The 22,990-nt window shown below is 41.2% G+C and overlaps 1 protein-coding gene across 1 annotated transcript; it reads left to right on the top strand.

The window, feature by feature from the left end:
* Positions 1-14,791: 14,791 nt before the first annotated feature.
* Dynlt3 (dynein light chain Tctex-type 3) lies at positions 14,792-22,665 on the top strand. The gene is made up of 5 exons (XM_038316520.1): positions 14,792-14,910; positions 17,287-17,328; positions 19,807-19,930; positions 20,528-20,605; positions 20,927-22,665. Exons 1-5 carry the CDS (start codon positions 14,881-14,883, stop codon positions 21,001-21,003), a joined length of 351 nt encoding a protein of 116 aa, XP_038172448.1. The 5' UTR covers positions 14,792-14,880; the 3' UTR covers positions 21,004-22,665.
* The last annotated feature ends 325 nt before the right edge of the window (positions 22,666-22,990 follow it).

Raw genomic sequence — 22,990 nt, 5'->3', positions numbered from 1 at the left:
CTACTGATGCTTTGCTGCTCAAATGCTACTTGTGAGAATAGACTATGGTAAAGAGAGCGCTAAAAGAACAAAATCATTAATATTGAACTGACTACATATTCTAGATTTCAAAATACCACTATGCTTCTTGATTCTCATTCTTTAATTAGAAGCAAAATTTTCCATTGCTTTAGGTATTGATGCAATTTCTTCATGTTAGAAATACATTCACAATGAAGTGTCTTGCCTGTCATAGGATCAACACTTGACTGAGCAATAAAAGACAAGCAGTGGGGGCTGGAGAGATGGCTCAGTGGTTAAGAGCACTGACTATTCTTCCAGAAGTCCTGAGTTCAATTCCCAGCAACCACATGGTAGCTCACAGACATCTATAATGAGAGCTGGTGCCCTCTTCTGGTGTGTAGGAGGTGTCCATGGAAGAAATGCTGTCTACATAATAAACAAAGAAACAAACAAACAAACAAATAAACAGTGTAGCAGCCACAGTAAAATTAATATAATCTGGAAAGAGTGAGATTAAAAGTAAAAAGGATTATAACAAGCCTCCAGAATTTAACACAACTAACACCATGTTACAGGCTCCAAAGTTTCATTCTAACCTAAGAGCCCAGCATATAGAGCACAACACATGCCAAAACAAGAACAAAGACCTTGTTCTCATGGTTCTAAGAAAATCCCTAAGTGTACTAACCTTCCTTTTGGGCTTTTGTAGCTCCATTTATTGCTAACTCTTCTTGCTAATTTAAATATGTCAATCAGAAGCCGGGCAGTGGTGGCACACGCCTTTAGTCACAACACTAGGCAGACTCAGGCAGAGGCAGGCAGATCTCTGTGAGTTCAGGGCCAGCCTAGTCTACAAGAGCTATTTCCAGTATAGGCTCCAAACCTACAGAGAAACCCTGTCTTGAAAAACAAAAGACAAAAAAAGTAAATTAAATATGACAATCAGGATATAGTTTTAGTGCATAAAGAGGCAAGAAATTTTGAGGCTCTAAATCCTCCATTCCACCAGGCATTAACCAGGGATAAAATGAAGATCAGACTCTTATCTCTATACTGGAGAGAAAACAGTTCCTAAAGAGCTTCTATTATTTTTCAAGTTCTCTATATGTCTATGTGCGGAAGATCTTTGTGACTTAAACATTTCAATCAACACACGACCCAAAATTGTATACCTCATAGTGATTTATCGATGATTCAGAAGTGTATTTAATCATATTTTCTCAGCACATTAATCAGTATCTATATCATTCTATATATTCATTCATATCATACCTATGGAACGGAACATAATGATGATTTTCGATGGGAACTACCAAGTCCATTAATGTGAACTGAGGTTACTCTATGTATACTCTTGTTCAATTATGCATTTGAAAAACAGGGCTGCAGTCTGTATTAAATAAGCATATATGGTTGAAGCTGGTGTCCCATTGTGTGGAGACTATGATAAAAATGCTTATTTTGTTTATATTCAGTCTTCATTTTCCCTATCAAGAAAGGGGGAAAAGGCACTTTGTTTTAAAATTCAGTATTTCTAAGTCCTCATCTGGCCTATGAATAAGGATGTTAAATGTGCTTTGACTATGAAGAGGGTCATTAGCATATAAACTTTGACAATAACTGATTTCCTCTCATAAAGTTGCAGATTTTTGATGAGCAGAATGATTAAACTTAATGAACCCATTTTATACTTGTAAATACATTACCCCATCTCTTCAAAAGCACCAAAAATGTCCTTCATGAGGCATGGTGGAAGAATGACACAAATTAAGAGCTGAGTGAGGCTAAATGGGTCTCCTTGCACCTGTTCTTCTCCTGGAACAGAACTGGGCTGATTCATACAGTCTTTTTTTTTTTCAGTCAGTTTGTGGTTCTCCTCAGGATGATACAGAGCTACCTTGGACAAATGGGATCAGATATGTAGCCTGAGCCAAAGCATTTCTTACTACGCAAAGTCAGAGACTAAATTAAAAAAAGGCAATTTTTCTCTCTTCAAAGAAAGAAAATGCTCTGAGTTTTGATATTTATTTATATGTAATGTGTGTATGGGATGACATACGGGCTATTCATAAAACATTTTCAACTATGATAACTTTATAGGTATAAACTTCGTTAGAAAAAAATCAGAAACGAGGGGGGACAAGACACACACAAATGAAGATTTGATTAAGTCCCTAAACCTTAGTCAAAGATATGTTAATTTTTACTATGTATGTATACATGTGTGAACATGTAGAACTTGCTGGAGACATAGATGTCATTTCTCCCTTTCCTGCATGAACAAATTCTAAGTCATAATAAAATTTATGGCAAAGACAGGAAGAAGAGAGGAAAGAATGCAGACAGATGTCTCCTGAGACCTGAGGAGAAAGGTCAGCCTAGGTGGAAAGGTTCTCTTTACCCCGCCACACATACACGCTCCCACCCACAGTGGTGTTAAGCTAACTTCTCTTACCTAATATGCCAACCATACTCTAGGCTTTGTACTCAGATGTCTTTATTCACTCATACCAAGACATATATCAAAGAGCCATAGGCAACATGAAGGCAAAAATAATAGAAATTGATTGACAACTGCTTCTCAGCTCTGGGATGAGTATGTAGCCTTCTTGCAGCTCACAGTGAAACATTAAAACAGCTCAGAGAAGAGGACTCTCCTCCTTCCGTGTTGACCTCAAAAGTACTTCATTTTCAATCATGTAGCTTTTTCATCCTAACTCTGCTTCTTTCCATATCTTTTCTCCTAAACCACCATTTCAGTGATTTTATCACTTTGATTCCGTTTGAACATGGAATCAAAAGATCCCATCATCCTTTGTTGTTCATCACTAACTCATCCAACTTTGAATTTCTAGTCCATCAATCCAGCCTCTCTCTTAAAAATTATTTTTAGAAGTCTCATAGTAGTGAGGAGAAAATATTTAAAACCCTTTAGAAAAGTTTCCAACTTTCAACCTGGCTAACCCTGCTTGTCTGTAGGTAGGTGTGTGTGTGTGTGTGTGTGTGTGTGTGTGTGTGTGTGTGTGTGTGTGTTAGAGTCCACAATTTGTATAAATATATGTTATTTTAATGACATTTGGAAGCAGAAAATTCTTGGTACCATGGGATCTCAACCCTGACTTCATATTATAATCACTCATCCAGGAAAGTCTAAAAATAAAATAAAACAAATTTTAAAAACCTACGGAATCTTAGAACATAGGATTTAGAATAGATCTTGTAAAAATTAATTTTATTTTATGTGTGGGTGTTTTGCCTGCATGTATGTCTGTGTACCATATACATGCTGGTGTGCCCATTGGCTAAAAGAGAGTGTTAATCACTTGGAACTGGAAATAATTGTTGTGATTGAGAACCTGTGTCCTTTGCAAGAGGATCAAGTGCCCTTAATCACTAGAATAGAATAGATCTTTAAAAAAAAAAACAAATCTTTTCTTCTAATGTTAACAGTCAGTGAAGAGACCCTGGCCAGCTCCAGCATGACAGGCATAGCTCAGGCAGGACTTGCCCTTCTCTCCAGTCCCTCTACCTCACTAAAAACCATTAGATTACTTTCCTAAACCTACCTACCAAGGTCTATTCCCTCATTTGGCCACTTCCTCCTCCTGGGGCTGACTACCAAAGTCCAGCAAGCAGAAGTCCCCTTTGGCTGACCTAATTAACATGTCCAATTAAAACTTAATGCCTCGGGGCTGGAGAGGCATTGCCTGCTCTTCCTAAAGGTCCGGAGTTCAATTCCCAGCAACCACATGGTGGCTCACAACCATCTGTAATGGGGTCTGGTGCACTCTTCTGGCCTGCAGGCATACACAGAGACAGAATATTGTATACATAATAAATAAATAAGTATAGCCGGGCGGTGGTGGCGCACGCCTTTAATCCCAGCACTCGGGAGGCAGAGGCAGGTGGATCTCTGTGAGTTCGAGGCCAGCCTGGTCTACAAGAGCTAGTTCCAGGACAGGCTCTAAAAAAAAAAAAGCTGCAGAGAAACCCTGTCTCGAAAAACAAAAAAAAAAAAACAAAAAAAACAAAAAAAAATAAATAAATAAGTATAAAAAACTAAATGCCTCATCCTAACACGGGGTTCCCCTTTCCCTTTACAAACTGCCATTTGCCTATGTGACTCACCCAACTCCTCTCTGCCAGAGGCAGTCCTTTGTCATTCTGGGACAAATATCCCTGCTCCTCTCCCTTGTTCCCTACCCCCTCTCTCTTGTCTTCTATCTCCTGTCTTTGTCTCTATTCCCTGCCCTTTGTCCCTGTGGGACAAATAAATCTCCTTTATGCTGAGAACTCAGTCTTGGGGGTCCTGAGGAGATGCTTTCCCTTTCAATCAGGATTACAACCATTCTCTTTTCCCTACTCTAAAGACTAATCTCTTACCACAGTAGTCTTCATTGTCAGAACAAGTCTTCTCCCACACTGACATCACTGATTAGTAATTTGGAAGTGGAAGGAAGCCTCTCTCAGCCAGCCAGTGTCTTCCTGCTCCATTTATATCTTCTTCCTGCTCCATGGTTGATTCCCGTTCTCCCTGTCAGGGAATTTCAAAACTATGGTTTTGCCCTTGGTAATTATTTTGGATATTAGAAAAATTGCATGACTTTGCACTTCTTCGGAAATAATAATTTGTGCAGTGGGACAAAACTCATTCTATTAAACTGAGACCAGATATTACAAAGGCCTTGAATGAGTACAATGCTTCAGCATAGTAGCCAACATCCAAAAATCATGTGAATAATAGAAACTGACAACCTGGAACAGAACCTGTGTGGAAAGAGAAATAGTATTTAAAATTAGAGAATTTTATCAAGGTTTATATAACATAATACTGATGTGGGATTCCCCTCTATATGCTGCGAATACCATTGGTTAATAAAGAAACTGTCTTAGGCCTGTGATAGGGTACAGTAAAGCTAGGTTGGGAAAACTAAACTGAATGTTGGAAGAAAAGAGGCAGAGGCAGAGAGAAGCCATGGAGCCGCCACCAGAGACTGACATGCTGAAACTTTGCCAGTAAGCCACAGCTGCGTGGCCATACACAGATTAATGACAATGGTTTAAATTAATATGTAAGAGTTAGTCAATAAGAAGCTAGAGCTAATGGGCCAATCAGTGATTTAATTAATACAGCTTCTGTGTGGTTATTTCAGGAGTCTGGGCAGGCAGGAAATGAACAAGCAGCCTCCTATTACATAATAGTCTACTTATAACAACATTAATAACTGCAAGTTGAAGACATAAAAATGTGACCCATCTCCACCAGGCACTGGGCCAGTGTTAAGTTTTGTTAAAAATAACTGTCAGTGGGGCTGAAGGGATGGGTCAAGGGTTGAAAGTATTGACTGCTCTTCCAGAGGACCTACATTCAATTCCCACCACCTATGTGGTAGCTCACAGTCATCTCTAACTATAGTCCAGGGCATCCAGTGCCTTCTTTTGACCTCTTCTGGCGCTAGCTAAACATATGGTGCACAGACATACATGCAGGAAAAAATACCCATACACCTAAAGTATATTTTTTTTTAAAAAAAATCACTGTCAGTATTTATCTTAGTTAGGGTTTTTGTTGCTGTAAAGAGACACCATGACCAAAGCAACTCTTATAAAGGAAGGGCATTTAATTGGAGTGACTTACATTTTCAGAGGTTTAGTCCATTATCATGATGGTGCAACATGTTGGTGTGCAGGCAGACATGGTACTGGAGAAGTAGCCTAGTGTCCTATATCTTGGTCTCAGACAGTGGGTGATATTTTGAGCATAGGAGACCTCAAATTCTGCCCCCACAGTGACACACTTCATCCAACAAGACCACACCTACTCTAACAAAGCCACATCTCCTAATAGTGCCACTTCATTTGGAGCACATTTTCTCTCAAACCACCACAGTATTAATAATAAAATGTTCAAGTTTATGCTGTAAGCCCCGTTCTGATACCTATATTTCTGTAAATAGCAAAGATGCTAGGGATAGCAACCGAATTTGCAGCAACTGAACTCTCCTGCTGCCTGGGCTGCCTTGAGCAAAGGGACTATGTATCCAACAGGCAGCTGGACTACCCTTACGCCGGTACCAGCTATCTTAAATACTCCAAAGGCTCTTTGACACAAATATGCAAAAGATTGAGTTGATTACCTGAGCTTCTGAAGGCACAGCTCCAATCAGAGCTATTAGAAGCATCTGCATCAGACTGTTGGCTATCGCGGTCTATAACGAACTCTAGATGACCCTGCAGCTGTTTCCACCTTCCAGCGAGGGAGCATTTCCTCCAGTGGTCTAGCAGAGAAACAGTTTTGTTGTTGTTTTGTTTTAGTATTAAATATATTTATATTGAAAATAAAAAGTTTACATAAAATATATTCTGGTCACAGTTTCCCCTCCCACATCTCCTCCTTGATCTTTCCCATCTCCCCAGTCATCCAACTGCATGCTGTTGCTCTGTCTCTCTATTAGGAAGCAGACATGCAAACAAGACAAACTATAATTTAAAAAATACGAAGAAAAATGCATGAGAAACAAACACACACACATTCCATAAAAATACAAAATCACAAAGCATAATATGCAAGCAAAAGGCCAGTAGTAAGGCTTTTTAAAAAATGCCCAAAGTATGAAACAAAGCAACAACAAACAAACTTCCAAAAAATACCACTGAGTTCATCTTTTTCTTTTGGGCCATCTACTGCTGGGCTCGGGCATGGGGCCTAGCAGAAAGAATGTTATGTCTGGTGCTAAGATTGGTCCAAAGCATAAACATGACCTGCTTAGTTCACCAGACAATGCTATAGTTAGTCCAAACAAGTGGCTGTGGTTAGTCCTAATAGCTGACAGTGGTTTGAATAGTACTTACTTCCCCGGACACAGAACCACATTTTTCTCTATTTCTCTACATTTTATTCATTTTACATACCAATCACAGTTCCCCCTCTGTTCCCTCCTCCTGCTCCCCCCTCCACCTCCCTCCCACCTCCCATCCACTCCTCAGAGAGTATAAGGCTTCCCATGGGGAATCAACTAATCACAGCATATGAGCTGATGAAGGACCAAGTCCCTCCCCACTGAAGGCTGAACAAGGTATTCGACCATAGGGAATGGGCTCCCAAAAGCCAGCTCATGTGCCAGTGATAAATCCTGGTACTACTGCCAGGGGTCCCACAAACTACTCAAGTCACACAATTGCTACCCACATTCAGAGGACCTAATTAGGTCCCATGCAGGCTCCCCAACTATCAGTCCAGAGTCCATGAGCTCCCACTATCTCAAGTCAGCTGTCTCTGGATTTCCCCATCATGATCTTGCTCCCTTGGTCATACAATCCCTCCTCTCTCTCTTTAATTGTATTCCAGGAGCTCAGCCCAGTGCTTGGCTGTGGACCTCTTCTGCTTTCATCAGTTACTGGCTGAAGGTTCTATAATGACAATTAGGGTAGTCACCAATCTGATTACAGGGGATGTCTAGTTCAGGCTCCCTCTCCACTATTGCTAGGAGTCTTACCTGGAAGCATCCTTGTGAATTCCTGGGAATTTTCCTAGCACCAGGTTTCTCCCTAGCCCCATGTCTCTTTCATTGCTCTCCGTCTCCATCCCTCCCTCAGCTCTACCATCCTTTTCCCTGATGAAGACCTCAACATAAATCCAGTTACACTGAATCTGACAGAAGAGAAAGTGGGAAGTAGCCTTAAATACATGGGCACAGGGGTCCACTTCCTAAATATAACATCAGTAGCACAGACACTCAGAGCAACAATTAATAAATGGGACCTCCTGAAACTGAGAAGCTTCTGTAAGGCAAAGGACACAGTCAACAAGACAAAACGACAGCCTACAGAATGGGAAAAGATCTTCACTAACCCCACATCAGACAAAGGTCTCTATTGTGCCCAGATTATGACCCCTAGAGAGAGACCACCAGAGAGGCCCAGACTGTAATAAGCAAGGTTTAATCAGCATAATACAAACATGTTTGGAACTCATCTCCGTCCCCGTTACAGCGAGGTAGAGAGAGGAGTTGTATCTCCTCTACGGGGTAAGCTTTTAAAGGCACAACTACAAAGAGAATCGTTGAAGCTGCTTTGGCATGGGTACAAGGACTTTTGCTCCCTCCCATTCTGTTAAGTCAACATTTTCCTTGATCTTAGAGCAAGGCCACTATTCCTGAGTTAGGCCATCTTTATCAACCTGTACCAGGTGGCTGGCTGGGCTGAGCTATGTGATCTTGTACTCAGAATCTCCCAGGTGGGAGAGGGGAAGGCCACTATCTTCCTGGGACAACATTCTTCTAGGAAATTTCTTCTCGACCATTTGAGAATAGGGGGTGAGGGTCCCACAAGAGAAGCTCATTTTTGTAGAAGAGGGAGCCTATTGGAGAGAACCATTGTAATGGATTAAGAAAAAATGCTGCAGGTTCCCGAGTGGCTACAGTGGGCAGTGGGCCATGAGACCACAGGTCTCATGAGCAGGTTCCTGAGCAGGGGCAGGCAGCAGGCAGGGGATCCCAAGAGCAGCCAGTCCCAGACAGGGATGGTGCATGAGACCACCAGGAGAGACAGATAGATGGGCATGCCATGAGACCATGCCTTACATCTCCGAAGGCGGCTGGTCCCAGGCAGGGAATCACGCAGCAGGAGAGAGACAGAGACATGGATAGGTATGCCATGCAGAGTGAGGTTGGATATTTATTTAGTGGGTTATGGAAGGGAAGGGGAGAGGAAGAGAGAGAGAGAGAGAGAGAGAGAGAGAGAGAGAGAGAGAGAGAAAGAGAAAGGGAGAGAGAAAGGGAGAAGTGGAGAGAGGTAGAAGCTGCCTCTTTTAAAGGGAGATGGAAAAGGAAGGGACTCAGGCTGGAAGCTGAAGATCTGCTTGCCTCATCAGACAGGGGAGGGAGTGGGTGTGGCTTGTCTCTTAAAGGGCAGGACAGATCATTACAACCATAACTGGTGAAAATATAGAGAGTAAGTGAATGTGGGGTGTTCAGGCCCAAATGGGACATCTATAGCAAAACTCTTACATCCAAGACTCAAAAATCATCATGGAAGAGAAGGTGAAAATACTGTAAGAGCCTGAGGAATACGACTCCTACTGACCTATAGTGTCTTCTGAATAGAACAGAGTTGATGTACTCATGAATCCTTAACCACATCATTGCTTAGACAAGACCTACACAGAGCACACCAGTCAACATGATAACATGGATGGAGAAAACTTTCCCAAGGCCCCGACCCTTGGGTAACTATAGGTAGTCAATAACTACTAAGGGAGGGAGAACCAATACTTATTTTAGGGACAATTCACCAATCCTAAGTAGTCAGCCCTAAAGACATGCAAATAAGCACAACACAAATTACACTCATTAGGTTGTATGTGTATGTAAATATCAAATACAATTATAGAAGAGGTTATGAGGCGTGGAAGTGATGTGAATCCAGTGTGCAAATGTATAAAATTCTCAGATAAATTGAAGGGGGGAAGAGAAGAATGTGAGGGAACAGAATACTCAAGAAAGGGGAAGGACAGAGAGCGAGAGAAAGGAAAGAGATATCTTGATTGAGGGAGTCATTAAAGGGCTAGAAAAAAACATGGCACTAGGGAAATTCCCACAAATCCACAAGGATGAGCACAGCTAAGACTCTAAGCAACAGTGGAGAGGACACTTAAACTGGTCTTCCCTTGTAAGCAGATTAACGACTACCTTAATTGTCGTCATAGAACCTTCAACCAGGAACTGATAGAAGCAGAGGCAGAGATCCACAGCTAGCACTGGGCTGAGCTCCCAGAGTTCAGCTGAAGAGAGGGAGGAGTGATAATATGAGCAAAGCGGTGAAGACCTTGATGGGGATATCCACAGGAAGAGTTGACTTGAGCTAGTGAGAGCTCACTGACTCTGGACTAATAGTGGGGGAACCTGCATAAGACAAAACTAGGTCATCTGAATGTGGGTGGCAGTTCTGAGGCTTGGGCAGTCTGTGGGGTCACTGGCAGTGGGACCAGGACTGGTGTCTAGGAGCACATCCTCTTTGGAGGGACACCTTGCTCAGCCTAGATATGGGGGGCTTGGTTTTGCCTCAAAGTGACATGTCAAACTTTGTTGACTCCCCATGGGAAGCCTTACCCTTTCTGAGGAGTGGATGGGGGTTGGGGGAAGGCTGGGGTGGGAGAAATATGCCTGTCTCTCCTTCCCATGTGCTGAGATTACAGGAGCATGCTACACCCAACTTGGACCAAACTTTTTAAGATTTATTTTATGTGTAAATGAGTATTTTGCCTGACTGTACGTATATGTACCACATGAGTGCCTTGTACCCACAGAGTTCAAAAGAAGGCATTGGATCCCCTGGAACAGGAGTTACAGATGCTTATAAGACAGCACATGGGTACCGGGAACTGGCCACCGATCTTTTGTAAGCGTAGCAAGTGCTTTGAACCTCTGAGCTGCCTCTCTAACTCCCTAGGACGACTTTCAAAGACTTTGCTAGTTAAACCTCCAGCTTTGTGTCAACTACTAGAAAAAAACTTCCTGTAAATGTGGGGTTTTCTTTTGTTGTCATTGGAGTTTTCCTTCTAGACATTCAATTTGGACTTTCAAAATAGTTTCCAGTTGTTGAATAAATTGCTCAATCTTGTCTTTTATATCTTTGAATGTAGTAAACATAGTCATTTTAAAGTCTCTCTGAAAATTGTACCATCTAGATCCTTAATGGGCTGCTTCCATTGTCCACTGGTTACGACAATGTGGTTTTGTTTCTTTATGTACCTACTTATGCTTCATTTTTCACTTAATATGTGAAAAATATAAGTCTACTTTGTAGCCTATGCTAATATTTCTGTCGTCCAGAAAGAATTGTTCTGTTTTGTTGCAGCTGCCTAGAGGCATTAGCAATATCAGACCACCTTAATCCACCTGCAGGGACTGAAGTGATTTAAAACTGAGCTTCACTCTCAAGCTCTGATGTTTTACCCCTACCTTGTAATCCCTATGGTTTCTTTCAACCCAAAGTATCATTTCGTACCAGAGTTTCCCTCCTTGACATGCCACGGAATCTGATTGCCCTATGTCTTGGCATCCCAACACCAGCTGAAAACCTGATTAAATTGCTGTGCTCTACTCATTCCAGGCTTTGTCGTTTGAAATCTTTAATTGCCTTCAGCATTCCTCGTTCAGTTTTACCCAGTCAAAATTATTGGGCAAGAAAAGCTGATGCTCATTCCTTAGGTCACCATTAGATAGAACTTGAATCTTTTAGAAAATGAGTTTAAATGTTTTATTAAATAAATCTTCCTATGAGGAAGATGTCACAACAATAAATCCTTTTTATTTGAGTCATACTTGTAAACCAACACCTCCGGAGGCTCAGACAAGAGAACATGAGTTCCAATCCAGCCTGGGTTACACAGAGAGACTTTGTTTAAAACCACAAGAACAAAATGTAAACAAGAAAACTATTTAGGGTAAAATAACTATTAAATATTGTTACTATGTGTTACATATCTATAATCCTAGTACTCTGGAAGTTGTGGCAGGAAGACTGTAAATTCAAGTCCAGCCTGGGTTTCATAAGTTAGACCATTTTCAAAACAAAGAAGCAAACAAAAAAAAACTGCCTGAAAAAGAATTAAGACTAGGTTTAAAATATGTGTGGAAAAACAAAATCTCTCCATAGCTACAGAGAAACCCTGTCTCAAAAACCAAAACAAACAAAAAAGCAAGGACTCTACTAATACATTTAAAAGACTGTATTTGAAATATTTTACTAATTTATTTTAATGCCTTTTCTACATTATTCTTTTTCTTCACAACCATATAAACAATTTTAAGAATAGGCCCTATAAAGATGAACACACATTTATTTTTAAGGATATTTATGTTTCCCTATGGTTTTTCGAAACACACATACAGATATGGGTAGTTGAAATAAAGTTATGACACACTAGGGAGATAATCCTCCCTCAAGAGGCACAGACGATGCAACAGAAAGCCCCAGTGGAGTCCAGAGATGAATAGTGATGTTTTCCTCAATGCTTACATCTTAGTTCTTAAGAAAGAATTTCTCTCTGGGTCCTGGGAATGACCATTTATGCTAGAGAGAGTAGGGATCCTGGGATACTACTCACCAGAGATTACCTTTTAAGCAAGTCCCCATCCCCACATCCATTTTTGGTAGCTGAATAACTATTCACAATAAAAAAAAAACACTAAAGCCGGGCGGTGGTGGCGCACGCCTTTAATCCCAGCACTCGGGAGGCAGAGGCAGACGGATCTCTGTAGTTCGAGGTCAGCCTGGTCTACAAGAGCTAGTTCCAGGACAGGCTCTAAAAAAGCTGCAGAGAAACCCTGTCTCGAAAAACCAAAAAAAAAAAAAGAAAGAAAAAAAGAAAAAAAAACACTAAAAATAGGTTTTCCTGTGTGTTCTGTAAAAGAAAGAATCAAACGACTAAATGTTGGCCAATTGGGCCTAAGGAAAGGATTCGTAGGGATTAGAAAGAAAGATGTATTGAGTTTTCTTGGCCCGGTAAGCCTCTCTGCCAATGTAATAATCCAAATTAGACCAAATCAGACCAAATTAGAAGAAGCCCAGATTTAATGGATGCTAACACTCCCAGGCAGCACTCTCCCCACCCCCCCCCCCAGAAAACACAGAGAGGGAAAATGGGAGACCATGTGTTCATTCTCTGGGGGGCAATTTAAATAGCCTGTGGGAGTGGTCTTGACCCTCTCTGGAGAGGGATCACCATTTGGCGGACTTTCTTAGAGGTAAAGTCTAGACTGTGACCACTCCCAGAGGAGGGGGCTTTGACCCCCAGCCAAACATTCCAGACTCCTTGTATATATAGATGCCAGGGTGCTGGGGTGACACTTCCAACCAAACAACATGTTGCTGATGTCCTGAAAACAATAGTGTATGGAAATGAAAAGGACAAAAATCATACAAAAGCCTTTGAGCAACTAAATTAGTCAGGTAATTTTTATCTTTGGTAATCTAACAAAACATTAATATTATTATTTTAGTTTTCCCTACCTGGGTCTTCTGTTCCTTATAGCCAAAAAAGCATACCAATAAAATTACAATGGATTTTTTTGTTTGTTTTCTTCAAGACAGGGTTTCTCTGTGTAACAGCCCTAGCTATCCTGGAACTAGCTCTGTAGACCAGGCTGGCCTTGAGCTCACAGAGATCCACCTGCCTCTGCCTCCCGAGTGTTGGGACTAAAGGCATGTGCTACTACCACTGCCTGGTCTACAATGATTTTTAAAGCATGTTCTCAAAAATATTTGATACTTCTCCCATTGAGAGACTGTTGAGTTCCTTATAGGAGGTATGGAGTATTTGCCTGAATGTACGTGTGTGCACCGTGTGAGTGCCTAATGCCCGAAGAGGCCACAAAATGGTGTTGTATCCCCTAGAGCTGGAGGTCCAGAGAACTGTTAGCCACCACATAGATACTGGGAACCAAACTTAGGACCTCTGCAAGAGCAGTGAGGGCTCTTAACTCCTGAGTTGTCTCTCCAGCCCCAATTAGGATTTTTGCATTTCTCCTGAATGAGAACCATTCAAGCAAAAGTCACGCCATCAAGTTAACAGTTTTATTTGAATCAAAATTCATCAATACAGAGTGGTAAATTGGGGGAACTGAGGTTCAGAAACCCAAGGGTTTACTTAACAACTATACAGGTTTTACAGGTGACTTCATCTCTCTTGATTTGCATTTTACTTGTAAAATAAGAGAAAGGGATTAGAAAACTAACGAGCCTTCTGACTTTGATTCTAGAATAGAAGTCACTGTAGTGAGCTGGTTATTGCTCCCCACCAAAACACATTCACATTTGAATCCCAGAACCTGAGAATGTGCTAACTTGCATGGCAAGAAGCATTTTGGGGATGTGGTTAGAACACTATAAAATGTTGTTTGTGCTGCTTTAAATCGCTACATCTGAGGTCATTCATTATAGCAGCAACAGGAAGCTCACAGCAGTGTTGAAGAACTTGAGCATTGCTCTCAGACTGTAGTATTCAAGCTGGTAGACCTAATATATACTGTTATGTAAGGCCTTGAGCAAGTCATTGAAAATCTCTGCATTTTTGCTGCATCTTTAATAAGGGGATCAGGGGAGGGCAAATCTGAATTACTGAGAATCTGAGGAAAATCTCAGAATCAGCCACAATTTAGTAGTCCTAAAATAAATGTAAACAGAGTGCTTCTGCTAAGATTTATAATTCAATTTAGGGCATTTTCTCCTTTCTCAAAAGTTTTATACTTCTTTATAAAAGAAAAGCCTTGACAGAAAAGAAGCATCAACTTTGGGAGTCATGTGTACAGTATCTTATTTGATCCTTATAACCAGCCACAAAATAGGGGTGATTATGTTTATCATATGAGAAAACTGAATGAGGGGCTATATTTTTCAAAGTCAGTAATTAGTACTCAGAGAAATCAAAGTTGCTTCCTCACTTCCTACACTCATTTGCTGGAAAACTGTAGCGAGTTCCATGCCTATGAGGACAACAGAGATCCCTGAACCGTTTGTGCTGAGTTTTGACAAGCTGACACAAGATCATTCTAACTAATCACCACAGACGCTGTCTGAGTTCTTAACGTACATCTTTCACTTTCAGAAGACAGCTTTGGTCAGAAGTGCACTCTAGGCCTAGTAGGTATCCTTAGCTCACCTAAGCAGCTCAACTCAACCAGAGTTCCTTCTCCCTGTTCTTTAATCCCCGCCTCCATCGGGTCCCAGAAGGTTGCTCCAGAGTGACACAGAGGCGGGACTACGTAAACAAAAGCCCTGGGCTATAAGTGGAGGCGGGGCCTCCCCGGAGGCCCGTGTGCGCCTGCGAATTTCGACCGGAGCCTTGCTCCGCCTCCGGGGACTGCCAAATCCACCATGGAGGTGTACCACCGGCCCTGCGACGAGGTACCGCCCCTCTGGCGCCGAGAAGCGCCCCTCGCCCTGGCAGTGGGGGAGGCTGTCCGGTGGTCTCTTAGAGCTTGGAGAGTTAGGTTGCGGAGTCCGGTGAACCCGAGTCTCCTCCGCAGAACCCGGATCCTTCTTGCCCCTCGGCTCGGCGTCTCCCCGCCCCTTAGAGCCGGAGGGTGGTCTGATAATTCCGATGGCTTGGGTGACCGAAAGCTCTAGGGGGCAATCGCCAGGGTCTGGGAGGACCCAGTGGGTGTAGGGGGAGACCTTACTTGGGGTGCATGGGCGGGCGTTGGCGAGCCCCGCCCGTCTGTGATCTGGGCCTGGGAAACCGGTTTTCTCTGTTTTCTCCACCCTTTTGGGTCTCCTTGAGCTCTTGCTGCAAGGTGGCTCAGGTCCTGGGAACTCTCCCCAGGGAAGGCTAGAGGAAGTGCTTTATGGATTAAGAGCCCTTGCTCACTGATTCAGGTTTCCCTAAGCCTCACCCGAACTCCATGATGTAGGTTATTTTCCTGTTACTGTTGGGAGCTCTGACTTTTCATGGCGACCAAATGGCAAGCCCAAAATTAAACCGGCTAGGAATGACAGCTGTTCCGTTTAAACCCAGGTCTCTGACTTTACAGTTCAGCCCATGTTTCCAGCACTTAGAAGATGCGGCCTGTTGAGTTGCTGCACAGCCTGGATGAGTTTGCAAGGACAGAATAGACAGACATTTTCTGTCCACTGGTAGCTAGCCACTGGAGAGTGATACCAGAAAATGAAAGATGAGATGGTGGAGGGGCCATGATTATAATAGGATCCTTGCAAGGACTTCTGATCCATTGGGAAAGTTTTAGGCAAAGTTGTCTGCAGAAGATTCTGTGTTGCAGAGTGCGTGCATACTTGTAGGTCGGTGGTGAAGCACACTAGTGTTAGAAATACGCACTTCCCCCCCTCACCCCCATTACATGGTTGGCTCTTCCTCCGATTTACCTCCTAGCAAGGGTGCAAGGAAATCTTTTCTGCACTACATCCTAAGTACATGTAATTTAAAAAGAAATAGGAGCGGAGGAATAGTGGTTAACTAGCACATTAGAACCTGCCCTGAGTTCTATTTCTAGCACCAGAGAAAAAGATGAAAAACCAACAGACATTATTTGTGTTACTGTAGCCAGACAAACATCCATATTATTAGGTAACTTTCCAAATTGTAGTAAGATATGCATCATCTATTTCTTAGGCCAATTTGGATGGGATTTTTTTTAGCAAAATGACAGTTTGTCATAGGGCTAAAATATGAGACCTTTTTGGATTTTTCCAGACAAGGTTTCTCTGTCCTGGCTGTCCTGGAACTAGCTCTTGTAGACCAGGTTGGCCTCAACCCGAGTGCTGGGATTAAAGGTGTACAGCCAGGTGGTGGTGGCTCACGCCTTTAATCCCAGCACTTGGGAGGCACAGACAGGTGGATCTCTGTGAGTTCGAGGCCAGCCTGGTCTACAAGAGCTAGTTCCAGGACAGGCTCTAAAAAAGCTACAGAGAAATCCTGTCTAAAAAAAGTGGTATTTAGATTTTCATTCCTTTTTTTAGGGGGATATGGGAAATTTTATAGAATAATTAATAAAGTTAGAATAAGAAAATCTGTGCTTAAAACATAACTTCAGAATTTACTTATTTCAAGTAGTTTTAAATTTCATAGTGGTTTTTAAAACACAAAAGTACTGCTTTCACAATGCAGCCAAAACGTTTCCATGGAAATCATCCTTATATAACCTAAAGCATCATGGCTTATATTTCAGTCTTGTCATGTAACCTAGTCCTGCACTCAAGGACACTTAGATGTCATTGAAAATTGCTGTTAACCCAAGATTGTAACAAGTTGCTCCAAAAAATGAGAGGCCAATTTAAACAATTAGAGTGATATTAATTTTGAATGACAGAGTATTGCGATAATCTTTAATTTGGGAAAGCAGTGGTTTGTCTCATTAGTTCAAAATAAAATTGGAAATGACAATTTAGCATCCTCTTTTTACGGGCCACTTACGTAGCTGAAATGATTTCCTGTATACTGATAGCACTCCAATAGACGTCCTTTTTAGCTAACGCCTGCTAATTTCTTGAGCTTTCTAATACAGTGCTTATCTGGAATGTTCATTTAGAGTCACTATCGTAAAAGCACTTTTCAAAATGGTATTTGCCTAGGCCCTGCCCGATCCTAATGGATCTGAATCTAGAGGGTGTAGGATCAACAGCATCGGTAGATCTGATGCCCCTAGCATTATGGTCTTCTGTCACTATCACTTTCTTAGACCAGCTGAGGGTATCCTCTATGTTACCATACTTATAAATAAAGGGAACCCTTGCTGAAAGCAATTTTATCCTGTGTTTTCTCTTTAGGTTGGCTTCAATGCTGAGGAAGCACATAATGTTGTCAAAGAGGTGAGTTATAGTTGCTGTTATCTTTGAACTGTTTTGCCCAGATTACAACTCCCCAGAGACAGACCACCAGAGAGGCCCAGACTGTAATAAGCAAGGTTTAATCAGCATAATGCAAACATGTTGGGAACTCATCTCCATCCCCATTACAGCGAGGTAGAGAGAGGAGTTGTATCTCCTCTATGGGGTAAGCTTTTAAAGGCACAACTACAAAGAGAATCGTTGAAGCTGCTTTGGCATGGGTACAAGGACTTTTGCTCCCTCCCATTCTGTTAAGTCAGCATTTTCCTTGATCTTAGAGCAAGGCCACTATTCCTGAGTTAGGCCATCTTTATCAACCTGTACCAGGTGGCTGGCTGGGCTGAGCTATGTGATCTTGTACTCAGAATCTCCCAGGTGGGAGAGGGGAAGGCCACTATCTTCCTGGGACAACATTCTTCTAGGAAATTTCTTCTTGCCCCTTTGAGAATAGGGGGTGAGGGTTCCACAAAGCTTGTGTGGATAGAAATATTTTAAATCCAGTTTTTGATTTTTCAAGCCAAAGCTAGAAATGTTAATGCTAAAACAGCAAGATTTGAAATAAGTATTCGCTTTCTGCAGGGGTGCACGTATGTGCAGGCTCTTGTGTTCAATGAGGCCTGTTTGGACTTCTAATGAAAGACACACTGAAGCACTGCTTCAAGTCTACAAAAAGTAAAGAAGCTCGTTTTCAGAATCAGTTTTAGCTGGGGATTTCTACTGATTCTAGTGTTATCAATATAGACTATGTGAGGGGAGTGAGGCTCTCAATGTAGACTACCCTGGGGGCGAGGTACTTTAAGAACACTTTAACAGTCCAGAGTCATCCTTAATTCTGCCAAATGCTAGGTAAAAACCCTGAGTTGGCCCACAAGGCTTGCTTCAATTGTGGGTGTGACTCATTGGGCCTATGACCTAGCAAGCCCTGACGGAGTTCTGTCTGGGCTGAATCACCTCCACCTGGGCTCTGTGTACATGCACCACCAGCTCCCCTGGAGGCAGTTTTTGACTTGCCTGAGCGCTCTAAGGGTATCATCTTATCCAGCACTCAGCTGCTCTAACCCTGGATAAGTAGGATCAGCTCAGTGTCTCATAGGGCCAGGCAGCACCAAAAACATCATTGTATTTTAATAGTTGAAGAATTGTGTATTAGAATATTTGATTATTTAAATTATTCAGACTATGTTATATAAATATATATTTAGGACTATTTCATGAAAATAAAATGCCTTCAATACCCTCTCAATGTCAGAGCACAAGGAAGAGCAATTGGAAGGCAGAGGTAGCAATAATCTTATTTTTCGAAGTAAAATGTCAAAAGAGAGAGAGACTGTTTTTGGCTAGTAGACATGAAATAAAAGATGCTGGGTGTTTGGAAGAGCCACTTTAATATATTTTCCTCACCCAAGTTTTGAACCATATGGAAAGACAAAAGTGTTCACTTGAAAGAATAAAACCCCATCTTTGCTGTAGATAAAACTAGGTTGGTGACTGGATCATGTTTTACTAGCCCCAGCGCTTCTGAACTTGCAATACCGGCTTTGCAAGCACACAAGGGAAAGTTTGAGTCAGCAGGGAGAAATACAGGATAATGTGTCTCTCTGGTCTGGGTGGAGATGGAAGGAGAAATGAAAACCCAAGTCCGAGATGCTTAAAGGTGGTATGTCCTTTGATAAAGGTTCCAGAGCAGACAGGAATGGGTCTGGCCTTCAGGCCCTAGATTGCGGTACTAAAGCCATTGCTGTTTTCTGGGTTTTGTTGTTTGTTTGTTTTTGGTGTTTTTGTTTTTGTTTTGTTTTGTTTTTTTGAGACAGGGTTTTTCTGTTTAACAGCCCTGCCTGTCCTGGAACTCTCTTGTAGACCAGGCTGGCCTTGCACTCACCATTGCTCTTAATCAGGTGTCAAAAGTGGATGCAAGTAAGCACTGTATGATACTATTTGACTTTCTTTTCCTAGAGTATCTTTATTTACTTTCACTGGCAGGTGTATTGGTTGTTTTGTAGCTAAACAATTGCATAGCACCAATGAGATTATAATTATTGTCCATAGAACTATGTTTTTAAATTAGTCCTATCCTTTGTTTTCAGCACATGAACCCTAGTTTTAATCCTATGTTTCAAAGCCATTTTAAAAGTTAACACTATCTTTTCTTAATCCTGAAGTCGTTTTTATCACTTGCTGTTTATGCTCTGTGTTTCCTGTGTTATAAATATTAGAGGTTTTTTTTTTTAATTTGTGTTTCTGCTACCACAAAAGCATTGGCAAATTTATCTTTATATGACCTTTAATACTTCATAGAATGAGATAAGGCTTATGGGAATGCTTTGAAAACTCTTAAGCAGTTAGAGGCAGTGCACACCAAACATTTAGTGGACGCATGTTTTTCTCCTGTGCCTTGACTTTCTCTTGCAGTATATGTAAATTTGGGTTCATTTGGTCTAATGGAGCTGTCCTCTCTCCTAGTGTGTTGATGCCGTCTTAGGAGGCGAGGACTACAATCAGAACAACATCAACCAATGGACTGCAAGCATAGTGGAGCAATCCCTAGCCCATCTGGTTAAAATGGGCAAAGCTTATAAGTACATTGGTAAGTGTGGATGTGGGGTCCTTCCTCACCACTTGCCATGCCTTTATCCTTCTGATTTTCTCTGAAGTCGGAGCATGGATGCTAACAACAGGCACTGTAGTTGAACACTAGTGTAGGAAGCACTTCTGCCTTGTCCCTTTGAGTGTGACCCATGATGCAGCATGAAACTAGAGGGCTTGCAGTCTAAACCAGTTTAAACTGCCTTCCCTTGGTAGCAGCAGTTCTCTTTGTCCACGGAGACCCTTCAGGGCTGTCGTCCTCTCAGCCTTCCATGCCTCTGTAGAGGCCTGTGAAGATCCACACCCCAAGTCCAAAGTGAAATAGTCCCCGCATTCCTCTCTGAAATCTGATAATGGCCCAGAGCGCAGTTGGATCCAAAAGTTGTCTGTGGTACAGTTGCTCGAGGTTATAGTAATGGTTCAGGAAGTGGCCGAGTCTCCTGAAGAAAAGTTCATGATGGTTAATTTCAAAAGACTCTTTTAACCTACTAGGTGAATTATTTTGTTAGTTATTTTTCAGCTTTTAGAGTTCTGATCCAAATATTTCCACCTTGATTCTTTCCCCCCTTTCACCGTCACGCTCTGACTTTGTTTGCAGTGACCTGTGCTGTGGCCCAGCGGAGTGCCTATGGATTTCATACAGCCAGCTCATGCTTTTGGGATACTACATCTGATGGTGAGAGACCATAAATTAATTTGCCCAGAATCAAAGTTCCAGCAAAGTCAGTCTGGACTTATTATGTAGCTCTACTTGAAGTCTGAAAAACACCATATCCATAGAATTGCTTTGTATGCATGCACAAGTAGCATTTCAAGTCAGTATGAAATGTGAAGATAGAACACATTAAAGGAAATATTATTAAAAGCTATGTGTGGGTGTGGGTTCGTCTGCTGTGTATAAGTGTGTGTGTGTGTGTGTGTGTGTGTTAATTACTTAGTGCCTGCTAGTTTTGATGTTTTACTGATGTGTAAATGTCCTCTTCTTGTATGTTTTCAGGAACCTGTACTGTAAGATGGGAGAACCGTACCATGAACTGCATTGTTAATATCTTTGCGATTGCAATTGTCCTGTAACCCAGTATATATGGGTTAAAGCCATTAACTTAAGTTCATGAGTGTATCCTTTCTAAAAAGAGTAATAATTACTTATTAATGTGCTAGACAGCAAGTGTGCAATATGCTTCAAAGCTATCAACAAAAAACCTGAATATCAGAAGGAAAAGTCTAATAAATAAGATCTTGGCAGATTATCTCATACTCTATACAGTTTCATTTAAACACACAAATGTTAGCCAAAAATTACTGAGGAAATGTTGACTAACATAAGATTAGGATGTTATATTTCACTAGCATCACGCACCCACACAGATGGGCGCATCTACTTAGATGCTGACATTATCTTTATACTAGAAGACTTAACAGGGATAAATATGTGAACAAAAATGCTGCAATGATCAGTGCAGAAGAAATTACATGAATTGTCTGATACCTTGTTTATTTTAATTTCTTCCCTTCATTGGATTATATATAATAGTTCATGGAAAGTAATTTTGACACCCCACCACCACCTGTATCTAATGTTGTAGTAGCAGCTATGACTAACCTGTTTCATTTTCCTGAGAACCTGGCAAAGCCCTCTTTCTAATATCAATTTCTTGCATTTACACTTGAGGTGGAATTAAATAATCACCAGGTTTCCTGCTTAAGCAAAGTTAGTTAAGTATATGATCAACAGTATCTGACTCAGATCACGGCCTTACAATCCACTCATTCCATGAGGAACATTAGCTACCGAATGCCTGTTGTGCGTCTTTCTCTGCCACGCATGGCAGCTCTCAACATGGTGTTCAAGTGTTAAGTTTCTATTGGTTTCCGTTGGAAAACTGGGATCTCTGAGGAAGGGTTGAAAAAGAAAGGAAAAGGCTCTGGACCTCCGTGGAGAACTAGCCAAAAGGAAAGCACTAATTGGTGGCAGAATTATACAAATAATTTTTAAGGGTTGCTTCTGATAAAATAAAACACCTAAAATATGCAACTCTTACCTAAAAGCCTTATCAGTAGTCTTAGTTATACAAGTCATAAATTTTATCATTGCATTAGTTATAGCTATGTGTGCATAATTTAAAATACTTATGTGGAGTTAGGACTGAGTGGAGTAGAATATATATTAAAAGTGAACAATCATTAATAGGTTATCTAATTTCTCAGGGCTTATGAAATATAGCTAAATTTATTAAGAAAATCAGTGCTAAAACCTAGGGTACACAACTGGCCACCAAATGTCTGCCATTTAATCTTGAAAATGAAATCAATTTTACATGTCACCACTGGCACTGAATCCATGTAAGGATTGGAATCATGAGTCATTGAATTTTTAGGGTAAAGAAAAGCTTAGTATTAATGGCAACAATATTAAAACAGGATTCTTGGATGACTACTACACGCATGGTTGGCATTTTGCCAAGTAACTGTAATGACAGGAATGCAAAGATAGGATTTCAAGCAGTGACCTGTGATTTTGGCACCTCAGAAATTCTTTGTCATTACCTGTCTGTTACTTTATGTGCTGGCTCTTGTACCTCTGGAGATTATACTAGTGACCAAACTATCTGTGCAGTTATGACTGATTTTTGACTATTGTTGTTGAAGCCTCATTTTAAAATAAATCATACCTCGTGAGCTTGCTCTCTGCTGTTTCTATTTAAAATATAATAAAGACTATCTGACTGTGCTGAACATTTGGCTCTGCTTCATAACTTATTGCCCTTACTTTAATAAATTCAAAGCAGGATAAACGGAGGAGGAAAACAAATGTGGGGTCATAGAAATACATTGCAAAAAAGTAAATATATTAATATACATACGGGTCTGAGCAGGAGGATCAACACTATGAGGCCAGACGTGGCTACCTAGCAAAACTGCGTCTCAAAAATATTGCCACCCAAATCAAGTCTTTACCATTACAATACAACCGTAGCTTCTAGTTCATGCTTTTTATAATTATACATTTAAAAAACTATTTGTAATTTTTAACACAAAGTTTCTCTTTAAAGTTAGTGTA

The sequence above is a fragment of the Arvicola amphibius genome, chromosome X, assembly GCF_903992535.2.
Source record: "Arvicola amphibius chromosome X, mArvAmp1.2, whole genome shotgun sequence".
Taxonomy (NCBI): domain Eukaryota; kingdom Metazoa; phylum Chordata; class Mammalia; order Rodentia; family Cricetidae; genus Arvicola; species Arvicola amphibius.
Note: the sequence above shows the minus strand (reverse complement) of the source record. Positions and strands in the feature narration are given on the sequence as shown.

Excerpts from the sequence above, each read along its gene's own strand:
- Dynlt3 (XM_038316520.1), top strand. The coding sequence starts at position 14,881 with ATGGAGGTGTACCACCGGCCCTGCGACGAG. Across the intron at positions 14,911-17,286 it reads ACCACCGGCCCTGCGACGAG|GTTGGCTTCAATGCTGAGGA; the intron begins GTACCGCCCCTC and ends TTTTCTCTTTAG. Across the intron at positions 17,329-19,806 it reads CACATAATGTTGTCAAAGAG|TGTGTTGATGCCGTCTTAGG; the intron begins GTGAGTTATAGT and ends CCTCTCTCCTAG.